The sequence below is a fragment of the Larus michahellis genome, chromosome Z (genome assembly GCF_964199755.1).
Source record: "Larus michahellis chromosome Z, bLarMic1.1, whole genome shotgun sequence".
NCBI lineage: Eukaryota > Metazoa > Chordata > Aves > Charadriiformes > Laridae > Larus > Larus michahellis.
In genome coordinates, this window is record NC_133930.1 from 86,961,968 (window position 1) to 86,981,651 (window position 19,684).

General features: G+C 50.0%; 1 protein-coding gene across 3 annotated transcripts; it reads left to right on the plus strand.

The window, feature by feature from the left end:
- The first annotated feature begins 760 nt into the window (after nucleotides 1–760).
- On the plus strand, nucleotides 761–18,353 carry LOC141736269 (endoplasmic reticulum aminopeptidase 1-like). 3 transcript variants are annotated; one of them, XM_074570201.1, is made up of 18 exons: nucleotides 761–1,394; nucleotides 1,960–2,098; nucleotides 4,590–4,724; nucleotides 5,304–5,424; nucleotides 5,778–5,932; nucleotides 8,009–8,122; nucleotides 8,897–9,028; nucleotides 9,570–9,701; nucleotides 9,850–9,933; nucleotides 10,373–10,530; nucleotides 11,018–11,097; nucleotides 11,383–11,566; nucleotides 13,035–13,191; nucleotides 13,282–13,466; nucleotides 14,190–14,351; nucleotides 15,226–15,366; nucleotides 15,474–15,555; nucleotides 17,400–18,353. In XM_074570201.1, exons 1-18 carry the CDS (start codon nucleotides 904–906, stop codon nucleotides 17,544–17,546), a joined length of 2,799 nt encoding a protein of 932 aa, XP_074426302.1. In that variant the 5' UTR covers nucleotides 761–903; the 3' UTR covers nucleotides 17,547–18,353. The 3 variants fall into 3 exon arrangements, with proteins under 3 accessions (XP_074426302.1, XP_074426303.1, XP_074426304.1); XM_074570202.1 differs by having other exon boundaries at nucleotides 13,282–13,397; XM_074570203.1 differs by lacking the exon at nucleotides 17,400–18,353 and adding an exon at nucleotides 15,857–16,186.
- The last annotated feature ends 1,331 nt before the right edge of the window (nucleotides 18,354–19,684 follow it).

Here is a 19,684-nt window from a genome sequence, read left to right on the forward strand (position 1 = left end):
ATTTGTAAGTGTTGATGAGATTCCCCCCTCGGCCGTCTTTTTTCCAGACTGAAGAGACCCAAATCTCTCAGCCTTTCTTCATCAGAGAGGTGTTCCAGTGCCCTCAGCATCTTGGTAGGTCTCTGCTGCACTCTCTCCAGCAGTTCCCCGTCCTTCTTGAACCGGGGAGCCCAGAACTGGACACGGCGCTCCAGATGTGGCCTCACCGAGGCAGATTAGAGGGGGAGGATGACCTCCCTCCACCTGCTGGCCACACTCCTCTTGATGCACGAGCTGGGCCAAGCAGTCCCCGCCAAGAGCCCCAGGGCTTCTCCCGGCCTCGCAGGGCCCCACGGAAGGCCCCGTGGGGCCTGGGGAGCCGCGGGGCTCCCCGGGGCTCCCCGCGGGGCCCGGCAGAGCCCCTCCAGCTGCCTGGGGAACAGCAGGGCTCCCCGGGGCCGCAAGCGGGATCCAATGCAGTCCCTCCAGCTGTCGGGGGCGGCGGGGCTCCGCAGGGGTGCGAGGGGGGGCCCGGCAGAGCAGGTCCCCTACGGGTGTCTCCGCCTCCGGCGCGCCTCAGCCTCTCCCCAGGCGGCTCCCGTTCAGTAACCGACCCGCAGCGCCTCAGCCGCTCCCCTTCCCCGGCGGCGCCGGCATCAGCCACCCGCGGCGGAGGCCGGGCCGGGGCGGGCAGCGCGGAGTGCCCGGCCCCCCGCTTTCGCTTTCGCTTTGCCTCCCGCCGTCGCGACGGGCGGCAGCGGCGGCGCCGGGGGCCGGCGGCCGCGGCAGGCGGTCTGGGGGCTGCCGGGGCTGCGGCGCGGTGCGGTGCGGTGCGGTGCGGTGCCGCGCCACGCGCCCCAGGGCTGTGCCCAGCGGGGGAATTCCCGCCGTTCCTTCCCGGCTCCCTCAGGCGGCGGGTGTAAAATGGCGCCGCGGCGGCGGGCCGGGCCGCCCCCATGGCCGTCGTTGGCCGTGGCGGCGGGGCTGGTGGGGCTGCTGAGCGCGGCTCTGGCTCTCGGCGGTGACAGCACGCCCTTCCCCTGGCAGGGGGTGAGACTCCCCAAGGATGTTGTCCCACTGCGTTACCACCTCGTCATCCATCCCAACCTCACCACCCTGACCTTCGCCGGCAGCGCCGCCATCGAGGTTACAGTCACCTGGCAGACCAGTGCGGTAGTCCTGCACAGCAAGCACCTGAGGATCGCCAGGGCCACCGTCGAGGCTGGCCACGGCCGCCCGGCGCAGGAGGCGCGGGTGGTGGAGCACCAGGCCCTGGAGCAGGTGGCACTCCTCACCGCTGAGCCCCTGCGGGCTGGGCACAACTACACCCTCCGCATCCAGTACCGGGCAAATCTCTCCGAGTCCTTCCATGGCTTTTATAAAAGCACCTACAGGACCCGGGAAGGAGAACTCAGGTAATCCTTTTTGGAGGGCTGGAGCCCCTCTGCTGTGGGGACAGGCTGAGAGAGCTGGGGGGGTTCAGCCTCGAGAAGAGAAGGCTCCGCGGAGACCTTCCAGCCCCTTCCAGTCCCTCAAGGGGCTCCAGGAAAGCTGGGGAAGGACTCTGGAGCAGGGAGGGGAGCCATGGGACAAGAAGGAGCAGGTTTAAACTGGAAGAGGGGAGATTTAGGTGAGATCTGAGGAAGAAGTTCTTGGCTGTGAGGGTGGTGAGCCCCTGGCGCAGGTTGCCCGGAGAAGCTGTGGCTGCCCCATCCCTGGAGGGGTTCAAGGCCAGGTTGGCCGGGGCTTGGAGCAACCTGGGCTGGTGGGAGGTGTCCCTGCCCAGGACAGGGGGTGCCACTGGGTGGGCTTTAAGGTCCCCTCCAACTCTAAACATTCTGCGATTCTATGATTCTGTGATATGCAAAAGCTTTTGGTAGTACCTGTAGTTACTGTGTAAATGTGAAATTACTCTGTTTTCAGACATCGCTGTGTCTGTGAGGGTGTTTGACCGTAACCCTTTTTTTTCCCCCCATTTAGAGTGCTTGCAGCAACACAGTTTGAGCCGACAGCTGCGCGAATGGCCTTCCCATGTTTTGATGAACCAGCCTTCAAAGCCAGGTTCTCAATTAAGATCAGGAGGGAACCAAAGCACCTTGCGCTGTCCAATATGCCAATTGTAGGTGGATACTTTTAATGATGTGCTGTTGACTGATGATCTTTGAAACACAAAAGCAAAAGGAGAACAGAATATTCAGGCAGTTGCTTTTATTGGGAATGATGACCTGAACATGTTTGCTGAGACACTGGCCCAGGTTGCCCAGGGGCGTGGTAGACACCCCATCCCTGGGGCCTTTCCCTCCCCTTCCCTGCCCTCCCCTCCCCTTCCCTCCCCTTCCCTTTCCCCTTCCCTTTCCCCTTCCCTTTCCCTTCCCTTTCCCCTCCCTTCCCCTCCCCTCCCCCCCCCTCCCTCCCCCTCCCCTCCCCTCCCCTCCCCTCCCCTCCCCTCCCCTCCCCTCCCCTTCCCTCCCCTCCCCTCCCCTCCCCTCCCCTCCCCTTCCCTTTCCCCTTCCCTCCCCTTCCCTTTCCCCTTCCCTTTCCCCTTCCCTTTCCCTCCCCTCCCCTCCCCTCCCCTCCCCTTCCCCTCCCCTCCCCCTCCCCTCCCCTTCCCCTCCCCTCCCCCTCCCCTCCACTCCCCCTCCCCTCCCCTTCCCCTCCCCTTCCCCTCCCCTTCCCCTCCCCTTCCCCTCCCCTTCCCTCCCCTCCCCTCCCCTCCCTCCCCTCCCCTCCCCTCCCCTCCCCTCCCCTTCCCTTTCCCTTTCCCTTTCCCTTTCCCTTTCCCTTTCCCTTTCCCTTTCCCTTTCCCTTTCCCTTTCCCCTTCCCTTCCCTTTCCCCTTCCCTTCCCTTTCCCCTTCCCTTCCCTTTCCCCTTCCCTTCCCTTTCCCCTTCCCTTCCCTTCCCTTCCCTTCCCTTCCCTTCCCTTCCCTTCCCTTCCCTTCCCTTCCCTTCCCTTCCCTTCCCTTCCCTTCCCTTCCCTTCCCTTCCCTTCCCTTCCCTCCCCTTCCCTTCCCTTCCCTTCCCTCCCCTCCCCTCCCCTCCCCTCCCCTCCCCTCCCCTCCCCTCCCCTCCCTTCCCTTCCCCTCCCCTCCCTTCCCCTCCCTTCCCTTCCCTTCCCTTCCCTTCCCTTTCCCCTTCCCTTCCCTTTCCCCTTCCCTTCCCTTTCCCCTTCCCTTCCCTTTCCCCTTCCCTTCCCTTCCCTTCCCTTCCCTTCCCTTCCCTTCCCTTCCCTTCCCTTCCCTTCCCTTCCCTTCCCTTCCCTTCCCTTCCCTTCCCTTCCCTCCCCTCCCCTCCCCTTCCCTTCCCTTCCCTTCCCTTCCCTTCCCTTCCCTCCCCTCCCCTCCCCTCCCCTCCCCTCCCCTCCCTTCCCCTCCCTTCCCTTCCCTTCCCTTCCCTTCCCTTCCCTTCCCTTCCCTTCCCTTCCCATTAGCGTGTGTGTGCTATTGCTGGTAGTCTTGACACAAGGTTAAAACAGAATGAAGAAAATAATGCATCGTATGGGTTCCTGCTTCTCAGCAGAAGTGTGAGAATGATCAGCACAGCGCAGCCTCCAAAATCTTTCTTTTACTCACACAATACTTTCCATGTTGATCTTAGATTTTAAGATGAATGATGAAATGTGTGTGAATAAATACATGATTCATGTGTCTTAACTTAATTGTCAGATAAACAGGACTTTCTCTGTGAAAAAAAGAATAGCCTTTGGACTTCTAAAAAAACATCTCAGAGTGAAAGTGCTGTACGTGTAGTAGCTACAGATATTGTTTGTGATTATAAATACGTATGCATATATGGGCTTAACTGTGTTTTGTACATTGGATCTTCCTTTGGGCGTAAGAGATTCTCCGTAAGTTCTTCTGTTCTATTAGTTGCTGGTTTGCAAGGAAACTAACCTTTATACGAGGGAACAGCACTTCCCACCCCTCACCCAAGTACCTTTCAAAAATGAAAAGTCTGGAAAGTTGGTATAACAAAAATCAATTCTTTTGTAGAGAAACAGATAAAAAAATGACTAAGGAGTGAGTGGCAGTGTTACAGTTCGGTGGGGCTAAACGTGTTGCCGGTCAAGTTGGTCAGCTAGGGCTCTCTGTAACCAAGAGGGGAAATGGATACCTCCAACAGTGCCTCATTTTATGCGAAACCACACACCCGAGGTAGCTGAGTCACGATTTGGAGGAGCTCGCTTCTCTCGCATGTAACAACGGCTGCTGAGATTTATACAGCTGCTGATCAGCTAAAGTTGTGTGAGATTAATTCCATCAATGTGAGATTAATTAATTCCATCGGTGTGAGCAGAGATTAATTCCATCGGTGGGCTCAACAGCGTTTTTGTTTTTCTGGTTTTACCGGTGTAGAAGTAAGTAACGCTTCTGAATGGAAGTGCCCCTATGTCTATACGTACGCGCAGTTCCGTTCTCGCTGTGGGGAAGGGTGGGCATGGGGATGGCTTTTTTCCAGTATGTCTTTGTAAAGTAATGTAATATCTTTAAACTGTAACGTAGTATCTATCTTTAAAATGCAGTATCTGTAAAGTGAGAAGAAAGACGGCAACTGTTGGTGCCAGGGTCCTCGCAGGTAGTACACTGGGTGATGCGCTGTGCTCGTTTTTTAGGTGAAGTCTGTGAATCTAACTCCCTGGCTTGTTGAGGACCATTTTGATACCACTGTCAAGATGAGTACGTACCTCGTGGCCTTTATCGTTTCGGACTTTAAGTCCGTCAGCAAAATAACCAGTCGCGGAGTTAAGGTAACTCTGTCTCATTTTCTAAGAGCTTTTTTGTATTTAAGTCTGTATGAATACATAATGTTTTACTTTGCAGTTAGATCATCTGATTTATATGTCTCGACGTTTTACAGGAGGGAAAAGAGAGAAAGGAATTGATTCTGTACTTGGGTGATCAATTTGCATTCTGGGCTTTGTGAGTTTCACAGGTTTTTGGTAACGGGCTTACTTCTTAGACAGTTACATGCATCGGTGACAGCTTGTTTCATCTAAGATTGTATAATTAAAGACAAATGAACTCCAGTTTTCATGGAGTATCAGCACTAATGGAAACCTGTGTCAGTTGAGTGACTCTGTCGTGGTAGGGCTGGAAATAGTAGAAGTCTTTGGAGGGGTGTGGTGGTTCTCGTGGGTGAGTTTTAACACTTGTTTTCCTAATTCCGATAATGTTTTTCTGCAAATGTTTCAGTAGCCCGTGTACGAGACGTGATCGGCGTGTGCTCTAGTGTCCCTTTTTATGGTCATCAAAGTAACTGTGGTAAAGAGCAACTTCTGTAAGCTTTTGATGTTGGGGTTGAAGTGCTGCCTGCTTGTCTGCCGTAGATTTCTGTGTATACGGTGCCAGACAAGATCAAGCAAGCTGATTACGCGTTGGATGCTGCGGTGAAGCTTTTAGACTTCTATGAGGATTACTTCAGCATTCCATATCCTTTACCGAAACAAGGTAAGTGTTAAATAATTTCATGCATTCAAGAACATTATTAAGCACCGACAGTAAAATACCACAAAACCAGAAATTTAGAGTATTAAGACAGGGCCCAGATTGGCTCAGAGGCTTTTGGAGTAAGTGTCTGCTTGACAGAACTTGAGGAAAAGCTCCACTGGGAGCTGAAGATCCTTGTCTTCTGTGTAGAGCTTTTTTTGAAAGTATGTTTTTGCAATTACATTAAAGAGAGCCTTTAGAAGTGTGTGTGATACCTGTGCTTATGTGGGAGCAGTCATGAAGTGGGAGGAGCAGGTAAGCGAGTTCTTTATTGAGGAAAACGATACCAGTAGTATTTTAATGTTTTTGTCTAGATTTAGCAGCTCTTCCTGATTTTCAGTCTGGTGCTATGGAAAACTGGGGACTGACCACGTACCGGGAATCCGCATTGTTGTATGACCCTGAAAAGTCCTCGGCGTCTTCTAAACTTCAGATTACTATGATAATAGCCCATGAGCTGGCTCATCAGGTGAGATCTGGGGAAGAATAAGGAGTTCAGAAGGGCCTGCAGAGGGGTCAGGGTTGATGGATGCTGTGCGGGGAGGAGGATCTTGGAGCTGGAAGCTGAAAAAAGCGGCCTCTGCTTGAGGGCTCGTCTGTGAACGAGGAGGACTGCTTTTGGGGAAGGAGTGCTGGCAGGCTGCACCGACGCGCAGGGCTGGAGGTACAATTGCGTTCAGTCCAGCAGCTCCAGCACTGTGGGGCCTTTGCACCATTGACAGCCCTTGAAATTAATTTTAGGCCGCCAAAATGGGAACATGGAAGTTTGGAAAGGTGCGCCATTTCATACGCGGCTTCCCTGCCAAACGGGGTTTCTTTGCAAGGTTTCTTGTGAGTGGAATGTGAGTAGAAGCCCATGTTTTGCTGTATTACTGCTAAAAGGAGAATGCAATGGGAAGAGGCCAGAGCAAGCTGTATCACTAGCAAAAGGTTCCGTAGCGGTCAATAACATACCATAAATGCAGCTTCATAAATCACAGAATCACAGACACTTCAGAGTTGGACGGGACCTCTAGAGATCATCTAGTCACTCCCCTGCCAAAGCAGGGTTGCCCCGAGCACATCCCTCAGGGCTGCAGCCAGGCGGGTCTTGAAAATCTCCAGAGAAGGGGACTCCGCACCCTCCCTGGGCAGCCTGTTCCAGTGCTCTGTCACCCTCACCGTAAAGAAGTTTTTCCGTGTATTTGAACGGGAATTCCTGTGTTCTAACTTGTGCCCGTTGCCCCTCGTGCTGTCACTGGGAACCATTGAAAAGAGTCTGGCACCATCCTCCTTCAACCCACCCTTTAGATACTTATATGCCCTCTAAGGCCTAATAAGGTCTCCCCTCGGCCTTCTCTTCTCCAGGCTAAAGAGTCCCAGCTCTCTCAGCCTTTCCTCGTAAGGGAGGTGCTCCAGTCCCTCAATCATCTTGGTTGCCCTACACTGGACCTGCTCCAGTAGTTCCCTGTCCCTCTTGAACCGGGGAGCCCAAAACTGGACGCGGTATTCCAGCTGTGGCCTCACCAGTGCAGAGTAGAGGGGGAGAATGACCTCCTTCGACCCGCTGGCCACACTCTTCCCTATGCAGCCCAGGATTCCATTGGCCTTTTTGGCAACAAGGGCACATTGTTGGCTCGTGGATAATTTACTGTCTACCAGGACCCCCAGATCCTTCTCCTCAGAACTACTTCCCAGCAGGTCCACCCCTAACCTATACTGGTGCTTAGCATTCTTCCTCCCCAGGTGGAGGACCTTGCACTTGCTTTTGTTGAACCTCATTAGGTTCTTCTCTGCCCAGCTCTCCAGCCTGTCCAGGTCACGCTGGATGGCAGCACGGCCCCCCGGAGTGTCAGCCACCCCTCCCAGTTTGGTATCATCAGCGAACTTGCTGAGGATACACTCTGTCCCATCATCCAGGTCATTAGTGAATATACTGAACAAAATTGGACCGAGTATTGACCCCTGGGAGACACCACTGGTTACAGGCCTCCAACTAGACTCTGTGCCGCTGATCACAACCCTCTGAGCTCTGTCGCACAGCCAGCTCTCGATCCACCTCACTGTCACCTCGTCTAGCCCATACTTCCTCAGCTTCCTAATGAGGATGTTGTGGGAGACAGTGTCAAAAGCCTTGCTGAGGTCAAGGTAGATGACATCTACGGCTCTCCCCTCATCCAGCCAACCCGTTATAACATCATAGAAAGCTATCAGATTGGTCAGGCATGATTTGCCCTTGGTAAATCCATGTTGACCACTTCCAATGACTTCCTGTTCCTCAACGTGTTTGGAGATGACATCCAGAATGAGTCGCTCCATTACCTTCCCGGGGACAGAGGTGAGACTAACCGGTCTGTAGTTCCCTGGCTCCTCCTTCTTGCCTTTTTTAAAGATTGGAGCGATGTCAGCCTTCCTCCAGTCCTCAGGCACCTCTCCTGTTCCCCATGACCTTGCAAAGACGATGGAGAGTGGTCTAGCAATAACATCTGCCAGCCCTCTCAATGCAATGCAACCTTTGTGAGAAATTGTGTATTTAACGTCAGAAGTCCTTTTTTTTTTCCCCCAGTGGTTTGGCAACCTTGTTACCATGGAGTGGTGGAATGACCTGTGGTTAAATGAAGGGTTTGCGAAGTTTATGGAGTTCGTCTCAGTCAGCGTTACCCATCCAGAACTGAGAGTTGTAAGCAGCTGTTACTGTATTCTTGTTTTATAACTGCCTTCGAAATCCACTACTGAGTAAGGACAAAGATGAAACAGATTAGTGCTGTGAACCACTTTTAAATTTCTGTTTGATAGGATGATCTGACGTTAACTGGGAAGGATAGGAATATCGATTTAACTATATGTAAATGTTTTCGTGAACTGATGACGGAAGTTAACGATTGCGGTGCAAACGTATTCTTTTTTTAAAGAGACTTAGACTTCCAAAAATGTAAAGAAATTCTTTTGTCTGATTTCTTCAAAGAGGGTCAGATTTGAAAACACCAAAATCCTTCCGCTAGCTCTAGCAGAGGCCCGATACGTGACATTTTCTGCCAAAGTCAGATGGACGGTGCATCTGGGCAGAATTTTGCCGTAGCCTAAGTGGCTACGATAATAGGGAAATTCACATTTTTCCTTTTTTTTCTTTTTTTTAAATTTTTTTTAAATTTTTTTTTACGCTTACTGACCACTCTGTCATCAAACTGTTGGAATGTGCAGGTGTCTTTTGGGAGTTATTTTGAAGTCTCACTAGCTCAACTATTTACGTTAGTTTAAAACACCAGAAGTCACTTGGCTGTCTGTACTACTGGTTGGAGGTTATTTTTATGCTCTGGAATAAAAAGGAAGCTGAGTCTTCTTTCCTTTGTGTGGCTTAAAAGATCATGGGGAATGGACTGAGAAGTGAACGCGTAGGGATTCAGTAGTCACCGAGCAAAATTTAGTAGTAATATTTGGTTTTGCCTCCCATCAGGAAGACTATTTCTTACGGAGATGTTTTGATGCCATGGCAGTGGATGCCTTAAATTCCTCACACGCTATATCTACTTCTGTGGAAGATCCAGCTCAAATTTTAGAAATGTTTGATAGCGTTTCCTATGAGAAGGTAAAGTACATAACTGCTGCTGATTTCAGTTGTGCTGCTTGTACTAGTCAATTGCATTTTACTGATTTTACCCCTACATACAAGATGTCCCCGAGTCACGGTGTTAATTGTTTTATGACTGGAATAATGCCTTGTTGGAAACACCTGGGTGGATTCAAAGGGCAGTTGCGTTTTCGATTTCTCAAATGAGGAAGCCTTTGCTTCTTCTACCTGTTCTGTATCAATTTAGTCTTAACCCACTTTTTTAGGGTCTTAACCCAAGGAGTGTTTTTCACTGGAGCATCGTGTGGTGCTGGCATGTATAGTAGTTAAAAAAACCAATAACATCACTTGCTCAATCGGTGATATTTTTAAGAGCCGTCGTCACAAAAAGACCAAAGTACTGTTTCAATATGCATAAAACCTGAGTATTTTTTTATTCAGAGGGACATAGAAAAGTGAACTGCTATGTAGATTAGTGGTATGCTGGAACTCTTCTGAAACAAGCACCTTGCCAGCTAAAGGGGTAGTTGTGTAAACACTTTGTGACTCTTTTTTTCAGGGATCTTGCGTATTAAATATGCTGAGGGACTACCTGACTGCTGATGTGTTTAAAGCTGGACTTGTCCAGTACCTGCAGAAATACAGCTATCAGAATACAAGAAATGAAGATTTGTGGAACAGCATGACAAATGCAAGTACTCCTTATTCTCTTTTTTTTTTTTCAAATTTCGTAACTTCTGGTGTTTTGTCTCTAATATATTACTGAGGACTGTGGCCAGTACTTACGATTATGACATCAAAGCGAGATGACCCAAAACTTTGGGGTTTTTTCCTTTCAGATTTGCCCTACAATAGGTAACGATAAAAATGGACTACAAGGTGATGGTTTTTGCAGAAGCAGCCAACAGTCATCTTCAAGTGCAGTAAGTATCTGGTTTTCCACCTGCCAGTGCTTAGGAGTTTGGCACGTGTCTGTGCCCTCTGATGTTACTGTTCCGTGCCGTGGCATTGATCCGTGCCCCTTCCAAAAGCATCCTTTACCGCTTGAGCACGGTCCTAGGGAGTGTAAAGTTTCCTCAGTTCCACGGGAGATCTGTTTCCTCTGACATCGGACAGAAATCCTACTCCTGTGCCCAGGGCTGACTGCAAAGCAGCAGAACTTAATGAGATGTCATTAACTATATGAGACCGCCCACAAAATAAACAGCTGGAGATGTCATCCAGTCTAACCGCACCTATGTAGAGCTTACCAATACCGAGGGCCTTTTAGAGTTCTGACATACCCGTTTCTGTTTCACTGTCAGTGTACTCCTGTCTTCTTCCTCTTCCTCCGTGTTGTCTTTTTCCCTCACTAAAAACCAGCACTGGACTAACAGAGAACCTCCTGACGTGAGGGCAATGATGGACACCTGGACGCTGCAAAAAGGCTTTCCCCTGGTAACTGTCACAGTGAGAGGGAAGAACGTCCACCTGCAGCAGGAGCGCTACGTGAAGGGAGTAGACGCTGCCTTGTCCACAGGGTAAACAGAATGGGGCAATCTCAGCACACAAACCGAAATACTGTCCTATGGCAGGCAGCGATGTCCAGTAAGAGCTCTTACTATTGCTTCTCGAGGAGCGCTCCCTGAGCTGTTTGGCTGGGAGGCTTTCCCGGTGTAGCTTGGGATCGGTAGCACTCCTGTCCTTGGACCCCGCACGCCTGGCCACGGTGGCAGAAGCTGCAGAGCTGCAGTGTCTGCGCCTCTGGGCGAGCCCACGCTGGAGACGTGCCAGCGGGACCAGGCTGGAAAGTTTGTAGTGTCGCGGCTTCAGTGTCAGTCATCCCCCAAGCAAACAAAACGAAAGCTGGCTAGGTGCCTCTGGCTCTGCGCTGAGCGCAGAGGTGCGAGTGCAGCGCGTTGCCGTTACCGCGCGGGCAAAGGTATTACTCAGCGGTTGGACTGGGACAAGTTGGAGAAGCTTTTGTGAAGTTCTTTCATTAAACAAAGCACTTCTGTTTTGCAATAGGTACTCGTGGCACGTTCCTCTAACCTACATTACCAGTAAATCTGACACGGTGGAGAGATTTTTGATGACAACTAAAGCAGGTAATTTCTTTGACGAAACAGGAGATTAATGTATTCAACGTTTGTTTGCAAGCCTTTTAGTTTTGCACAGTTTTTTTCGGACCGGGGAACTGGAACTACTGGTACCGGAGAAGCAATTTTTTGTCAGCCCCATAATACCACGACATCAATCTGTTCATGTATTTAGAAACCGTGTTCCTGTGTTCTTTAAATGCCTGAAATGAGAATAACACTGTCATTGGGTGTAGTACGAGGATGTGTTTGAATCAATAAGAAAAAAAAAAGGAGTTCCATTTTCGTTTCCAGATGTCATTATCCTCCCGGAAGAGGTGGAGTGGGTTAAATTCAACGTGGACATGAATGGGTATTACATTGTGCACTACGAAGATGACGGATGGGATCGCCTGATTAACCTTTTGAAAGAGAACCACGCAGCAATTAGCAGCAACGACAGAGCCAGTCTGGTTAACAACGTATTCCAGCTCGTGAGGTATGGCCTTCTGCCCAAGTCTGAAGAAAATACAAACTCTGTATTTCTGCATGTATACTACTGGGGAAGGAAGTGCCGATAAGTACGTAGTATTCCTTAAATCTGTTAAGTAGGTGGAGAGCGTATTCTTTTCCTGCTTACAGCAGTGTAAGCCCAGGATTTTTCTTGGTTGCAGTGGATTTATCTAACCCTATTTAGCGAAACATGTTGTGTTCAATATTTGTTGTTGGCTAAGGGAAGGATGCCAGTGTGAAGCGTGAAGCGTGAAGGACTAGGATAATGTTTTTGCACCTGGAAAGATCCCGGTGCCATTTGTTGTTTAGAAACAAGGCTGTTACAGTCATAAAGGCGTGATGTGATTCTGATCGGGGTTAATCTTGGTTCCCGGGGATGCATTAGGAAAGGCTGTGTCCTAGAGGCGCTTTGCCAACATTTGTGCGCAGCTCAGAGAACTAAGGAACCGGCCAAAGTAATTCCCGGTCTGAGCTCCCGGTGTTTGAGAAAGAGGGCAGTGGCAGGGAGATGGGCGATAATTAAGATCGTATGAATTTGAGCTGGCAGCTGAAGGGGATGTCAGCAGGCCTAGCTGCGATTTTCATTTGGACAGCAGAGGAAAGGTCTTTCTCGTTTGGAAAGAGGAGAGTGAAGCGAGATTTTCAGCACGTTCGAGGAGCTTCGAGAGGGAAGGAGGAAGGGACAGCTAGAGATGCAAATTGAGTTAAGCAGAGTTCATTTTGTGATGCGTGACTAGAGCATACTTGTATTTTGAGGCAGAAGAGACGGGTGAATAAGGACAAAATGAGAACGTGTGCAGGGAGCTGACACGGAAAGGAGTCCGAAGAAAAGGATTCACAGAAGGGTGAACAAACGAGCAGGGGGAGTGAGCAAAGACCTCTTGGGTGTTCTCTATTTGCTCTTGGAAGAAACCGTTGAGAGGTGTCTGGCAGGGGTAGGAGAGAGTTTGCCGAGTCAGGTAAAGACAGTGAAGGAGCAGTTGGCGTTGTAGCTTCGAGGCTTACTGCAGGCCAAATACCTACATGTTGAGCTGGAAGGGTGTTTTGCCGAGGAGGTCATCTCAGTGGCGGGATTCCTTCTGTACGTGTGTGGTTTGCAGAGCAAAAGCAATAGTGGGAGAGGGCAGGAGGGAGAGGCTCTGCTGGGATAACCTCGGCGCGTGAGAGAGGCGGGCAAAAAGTCGATCTTCCGAGGTCATTCTCTTACAGTCCATTTCTTAGTTCAAAGGTTAAATGTTAGGTTTCATAGCTTGGGTAGCTGCTGAGCAACATTTCACTTCCAAAAGCAGAGTTAAAAAGAGATTTGAAAATACTCTTAAGGCATTCCTATTTGTATAGTTTTCCGCAAAAAAATTGCTTTTAAGTTTTTAAGTTTGCTTTTGCTTTTAAGTTTTTGCTTTTGCTTTTACGTTTTAATTATAACTTGTTTTATCCCCTGTCGTCTGCTTCCTTAGCGTAAACAAATTGTCGATTTCCAAAGCTTTTGATTTGAGTTTGTACCTGAAACACGAAAGACAAATCATGCCTGTACTCCAGGGTATGCGCGAGCTGATTCCTATATACAGGCTTGTGGAGAGGAGGGATACGGATGGTACAGAGAAACAGTTAAAGGTAAGGTTTTAAAAATCGAGAATGTTCTAACTCTGCCTGTACCCTATAAAACGCACTTTAAAATATATCTGTGTTGTTTCCGTGTCTTAGGAGTATATAGTCAATCTGTTTAAAGACCTGATTGACAAGCAGTCTTGGAGCGATGAAGGCTCAGTGTCTGAGAGATTTCTTAGGCACTCGCTGCTGCTGTTCGCCTGCGTGCACAGGTACCAGCCGTGCGTGGACAAAGCCAAAGGATATTTTACAGAATGGCAGAAATCCAACGGGACCTTGAGGTCTGTTCTGTAACTATTACTGCCTTTTCTGATACTCTGTTTAATACCAGTAGAGTTAATTTACAAAAAGAGCTAAACTTCAGTCCTTTCCGTGCGCTGAAGTTGAGCCTTCATGGTTTTGTAACTTAGACTTCACGTTCCCAGCGCCTTCGCAGTTTGGTGCGTAATATGTGCCCAAAGTAGCACATACATCATGTGGAACTCCACAACTTGGCTTGGTAAAGATGTTCTGGAAAGCAAAGATAACATGTATTCCCCGATTTACACGTCTGAAGACTGACCTATAGCCGCTGTAAAACCAGTTCCCTACTGTTCATGAACTTCACCTGATGTTTGTTTCTCCTCATGGTGGAAGAACTCCCTAAAACACCCTCCAAAGTACCTCTGAGAGATTGTCCTGGGCAGGCCAAAGGGGACCGTATCGGTATCTCACTGGCCATAGCCATGAAAGGAGCATACGAAAATAAAGGACAAAAAAAAAAAAAAAGGATGAGTCCAGAATTTCTGGGAGTCGTTTCCAAGGCAGGAGCAGCACTGAGATACAGCCTGATACGCTTAAGTGTTTCACAGCTGCAGGGGTCCCTGTCTGATACCCGCCAGGGACCAGTATTTTTGAATAAGTTGTCCGCCGTGCGAGTGGACGTGCGACGGTGACGTGGTTATGTCTCTACCCGTGGTCCTAAGTACGCCGTGGAGAGTAACGTGGTCTTCAACTTGTTGTAGCTTGCCAGCAGACGTGAAGGCAGCAGTGTATGCTGTCGGAGCGCAAACATCCGAAGGCTGGGATTTCCTGCTCAGTAAATACAGACTGCACTCCTTCAGCGTAGAGAGAGACGACATCGAATGGGCTCTCAGCCTCAGCAGAAGTAAGGACAAGCTTCAGTGGTAAGTAGTCACACAGGAAGAGCAAGGTGTTTGGAGAAACTTTACGACCATTGAAACGGGAAATAGAATTATTCAGAGTCTCGTTTCAGAGCTTTTGCATTTCATGGCGTATCAAATGCTTTGTAGAGGTAATATGGCCAGAGGAAGTGGCTGCACCTTTTCATTTCTGTGTTCTGGTGCCAGGAGTCAACGCGCTCAGAATTTGCAGCAGCAAATTAGGACAAAATGCAAGATACCTGATCTTTGCTTGATAGACACTTCTTCATTTACCTTACTAGTGACTGTGATTACAGGCACACATGCTGTACGTTTCTTACAAAAATTTGAGGTTTCCCGCTTTTAAGCGAGCTGAGCACCACTGAGGTTTTCAGGTGTTAACTGCAAACCACGCGTTTTGTGACTTCCGCCGTTTGATGGGGGTGACAGCATGCGACACCGATGGAGCTGTGTCCCCGTATCACTGGAGACGTGCTTTAGCTCTTCTGTAACGTCGTTATTTATTCTCTGCGTTGCATTGCTGTTCGGGCACTTGCAGGTCCGAATTTTCCACTGGCACAAATACCTTTCTTTCAGGGGGCGGATGGACTGTCATTAATTTGGAGATTTCGAGTAGGAGCAAACTGTAGCCCCGATTTTATGCTTGGTATTTAGAATACAGGTCTGCCAAGTAGCTGTAACTGTGAAAATAACAGCGATGGGAAAGATGGATGTGGCCGAGGAGTTTGTTGTGAGAAGTCGGAAGTGACCCGGCAGAAATGACGCGTCAGGACCTTTAGAAAAGGGAACTTCCAACCAAAAACTCGGTACCAAATGAGTAATTTGCCAGGTTTATCTCCTGGTCTAAACAACTTCCGTCTCTGCTGTTGATTCTTAGGTTAATGGATCAAGGTCTGCGTGGTGACATCGTAAGAACTCAGGATCTTCCACATATTATTGTATTTGTTTCCAAAAACCCATCCGGCTATCATCTGGCTTGGACGTTTCTGAAAGCAAATTGGGAGAAATTCGTAGAAAAGTAAGGAACAGAAGTTGTTTTACTGCTCTCTCTATCCAGTTATACTTTAAAACTCTACTGGCTCCAAAAATAGGCATTTTCTGAGTATCGGTGGTTCTTTTTGCCAGATTTGAACTTGGTTCGAATTCCATAGCCACCATCGTCACTGGAGTGACAAGTCGGTACTCTACAAGGTCACAGCTTGCACAGGTGAGCCATTCAGATTCTGGTTTTAAAACATAGCTGTAGTATAGCTGAAATTAAAATTGGGATTAAATCTTAACATGGTAAAAGCACGGCCAGTTATGAAGCGTCAGGGTAAGACCCTGCGTTTTCCTTGCGAAACGATGGTGTTGGTGATGAGTTAGGTTACTGAAGGGAGAGCATTAAGCCAATGCCCAGGAGGAGGATGTTCTTTGTTTAAGCAGCGGGCCTGGGTGCAGCGTGTCAACGTTTGTCTGCCGTTCGTGCTTTACCTGCCTCTGTTTTTTCTGCCGACTCTGGAGAACAGGGAGAAAAAACCGGTAGGTCTGTTCACTGATTGTACAGAAGACAAATGCTGAAGGCCAGTGAGAAATACACCGCTGTTCTGTATCCTCTATTCTGGGGAAAATTCTCCGCGCTCCTGGGTGTCACAGAGGATAATGATTTTGTCGACTTAATCCACAATCCCTGTCGATGGTAAAAAACCCAGACTGGCCCACGTGCAGATATAATGGCATTCCTGACAATGCCTTTTCAGAAGCTGCAATTTTTGTTGCCAGTTTAGACTTTTCTGCTTTACGGCAAAACACAGGCCTAAGTAATGCAACCATATTAAATATAAAAGGAGAGAATATAGAATACGGTCTTCAGTCTTCATTTTAAATCTGAGCGGACTCTCCCAGTCTGTCACTAGCAGCATCTTGTCCAGTGGCAGGGGCTGCAGGGACGTTTCCGTGTCCTACCCAGAAATGTGGCTGTGTCTCCCTGGGGATCCGTGGGACTCAGGCACGAGTCTCTGAATCCAGGCAAAGTCACTCTGAGGCTGAGGGAGAAAATCCAGCAGCTCCCTTCCTTGTATCCTATTTGTGTCTCTGTGGTACTTTGTACAAGTATTTGCGTCTTGTATCACACTCATCAAGGTAAATTATCAGAAAATGATGTCTTTAATTTGTACAGTATGTACAGTCACTGTATCTTTTAAAAGCGTCTGCCATTAACGCCAGCTCAAGCCTGAGCCTTGTGATCAGGCCTGCCTCCTTGGGGAAAAAAACAAGAGAAAAAAAAAAAGAAAAAAGTGAAAGAGGCAGCTGCCAATACTTGCAGCAGCCGCGGGGAATGCAGTGAATTCAAGGAGCAGAAGCAGCCTCCAGGTTTCCAGTGGCTGCCTTCCCAAGTGCTTCAAGGATGAGAGCAGCGGCTTCCCCAAGCACTGGAGGAGGTTGGAGGGGGTTTTTTTAGAAAAATGAAAGGAGGTGCAGACGTCCCTGTGTAGGGAAAACTTCCGAAAGTGCTTTGCCGTCAACACTTACGCTTCTGCTGCGCCTCCAAATGGTCTGGAGCTGCCGGCAGGCAAAGGTCAGTGGCTCTCCTTGAGCCGCTCTAGTAACAGCCGCACGGTCTCTTGTCTGTCCCACACCGTTGTCCCGCCCGTACCAGCAGGAGCACCCGGCCGAGCTTCGGGGGAAGGTGTGTTCGGGAGCAGAGCAGCCACCGGGCAGAGCAGGGGACGCTCAGTCTCCCCGGTGACGTCTGCGCTGAAACACTGCAGCTGCCACGGCTGAAACGGCCACACGGGTTTATTGAACGAGCAGGAACCAGACGACAGCTCCTGCAGCTGCGTTTTTTTATGGTCGAATTTGAAATGTGATCTTGCCGGGCTTGTGAGATCGAGCCGCTACGAAACCTTTTCAAAAAACTCTTCTTGGGATGGCGGGCCGGGGAGCAGGGAGGAAGGGAGGCGGGGCAGAGCCAAGGCCAGGTTCGAGGATCACAAGTTTCTTCTGGTCTTCCTGCGCAACTGAGAGGTGGCCGCCTCTTCATCGACTGTTCTTTCACATTTTTGTCAACAGGTGAAAGAATTCTTCAGTTCTCTGGATGAAAAAAGCGCACGGCTTCGCTGTGTCCAGCAAGCTATCGAAACCATTGAAGACAACATACAATGGATGGATAGAAATTTGGAGAAAGTCAAGACATGGCTGCAAAACAACCATCTGTAAATTAAGGCACCTTGCTTATTTTTGTCAGAAGTAACTGAAAAGGCATGAAAAGGAGGGCTGGAGGGACAGCTCAACTGGATAGATTTGTTTGGGAGGCACTGTAAGGCGGGCTAATGCTGCTGCTGCTCAGGATTTGTCTGTCTCACGGTTGCGGCTTGCTGGGAACAGACCCGGTCCTTTCACCGATGTCTCCCCAGGTGACACTTCTGAGAGAAGGGGGATGCTGTGGCGTGAATTAAGGCGGGGGGGGCGGGGGTTGTGTGACCGCTAGAAATGCGAAAGGCATTGCTTCTGAAGAAGCCGAAGGTACTGTGAGATGAACAACCCAGAGGAACTTCCCACCTGCAGGTGCTGACCCTTCGCTGTCGTTCCTGCAAAGGTACAATGGGCCGCGCTACTCAACACTGACACGCGCTACAGCCCTACCGCGTTGCGGACATGTCTTTATCCTTAGGGTTTGTGTTCCCAGGGGAGTAATTTTGACAAGCCTGTACCTTGGATCAAGCGTCAGGTAATTAAAAAACCCCCAAGTACCAAGTGTAGTTAAAATTGCCTCAATCAAAGTAAATACGACAAGGCCCATCCCTGCGAGCTCTCTGGCGGTGTCTCAGGGCTGGGGACATTGCGGTGGCTGCACGCTGCCGAGGTGCCCGTAACGCCACCCTCTCGCCAGAGTCCTGCCCGGCTCCTCCTGCTGCCGGTGTGGATACTTTGCCCGCACTGGAAATATTCTTGTGCTTTTAGGTAACAAGTACGTACATTTTCTGTGCAAAAATAAAAAAAACCCAGTTGGTGGATTATACTTCAGATGATTAACCAGCAGTTTGTTTCAGCAGGAATTTTTGCTTTTCATTATCCCTTTTTCACCTAATCGAAATGCAACTGTTGTCACATGTACCCATTGACACTCAACAGGACAGACGGGCATTGCGCTCCTTACGTCTTGCCTGTAGGTCATGATCCCCTGCCCTCTTGTCACCAGGCAGAAGGAGGGGAACTAGGAGAGGAGGGCAGGGAATGGAGGCGGGGAATGGAAGCGGGTACCTGCTGGGGGCAGCAGGAGGTCCCCTCCAGACCCCCCATGCCCCCCCAGGGGCCCGTACAGAACAGATACGGGCCTCTGGAGACGGACCATGAGGGAACCAAGGATGCTGATAGAGCCCCATCCGGGGAGTCGCCAAAGCAGCCAGCTCCACGCATTAAGACTGCTGCTGTGAAGAGCAGGAGGAGGGCAACAGTCGTAGGGGGGTCCATTCTGAGGGGAACGGAGGGTCCCGTATGCAGGCCGGACCCTTCCCACAGGGAGCTCTGCTGCCTCCCTGGGGCCCGTGTTAGGGATACCGCCGGGAAGCTTCCTGGCCTGAAACGTCCCTCCGATTATTACCCTCTTTTGATCGTACAGGCAGACGGTGAGGAGCTGGAGAGCAGAAGTCCGAGGGCAATGGAGAAAGATCTCAGGGCCTTGGGACGGCTTGTCAAGGGTTCGGGAGCACAAACTGTGTTCTCCTCTGTCCCTCCTGTTTTGGGGACTGACGAATGGGTAAACAAGAAAATCGGACAGATCAACACCTGGCTCCGAAGCTGGTGCTACGAGCAGGGCTTTGGGTTCTGTGATCGTAGCTTGATCTGCAGGACGCCGGGCCTGCTCGCTAAGAATGGGAAAAGCCGATCCCGAAAGGGGAAAAGGGCACTAGGCCGAGAGTTAGCAAGGCTCACGGACGGGGCTTTAAACTAGAAACGAAGGGGGAAGGGGATAAAACCAGGCCCGCTAGTAACGAGCCTAGGGATAAAGGGCCAAGGGTGGGGGTGAAGTCGGTAGCCCAGCTCAAGTGCGTCTACGCGAATGCACGCAGCATGGGCAACAAACGGGATGAGCTGGAAGCCGTTGTGCAGCAGGACAGCTATGAGGTAGCGGCCATCACGGAAACGTGGTGGGATGACTGTCACGACTGGAATGCTGCGATGGATGGCTATAAGCTCTTCAGAAGGGCCAGGCAAGGAGGGAGAGGCGGGGGTGTGGCTCTGGTCATTAGGGAATGTTTTGATTGTATGGAGCTAGATTCCAGTGATGGTAAAGTCGAGTGTTTATGGGTAAGGACGAAGGGGAAGGCAAATAAGGGAGATGTTGTGCTGGGAGT

What these genes read in the sequence shown, in the direction of transcription:
- LOC141736269 (XM_074570201.1), top strand. Translation starts at nt 904, where the DNA reads ATGGCGCCGCGGCGGCGGGCCGGGCCGCCCCCATGGCCGTCGTTGGCC. An exon ending in CCCATGAGCTGGCTCATCAG is followed by an intron (nt 5,933 to 8,008) that starts GTGAGATCTGGG and finishes TTTTTCCCCCAG; the next exon opens with TGGTTTGGCAACCTTGTTAC. An exon ending in CCCATCCAGAACTGAGAGTT is followed by an intron (nt 8,123 to 8,896) that starts GTAAGCAGCTGT and finishes GCCTCCCATCAG; the next exon opens with GAAGACTATTTCTTACGGAG.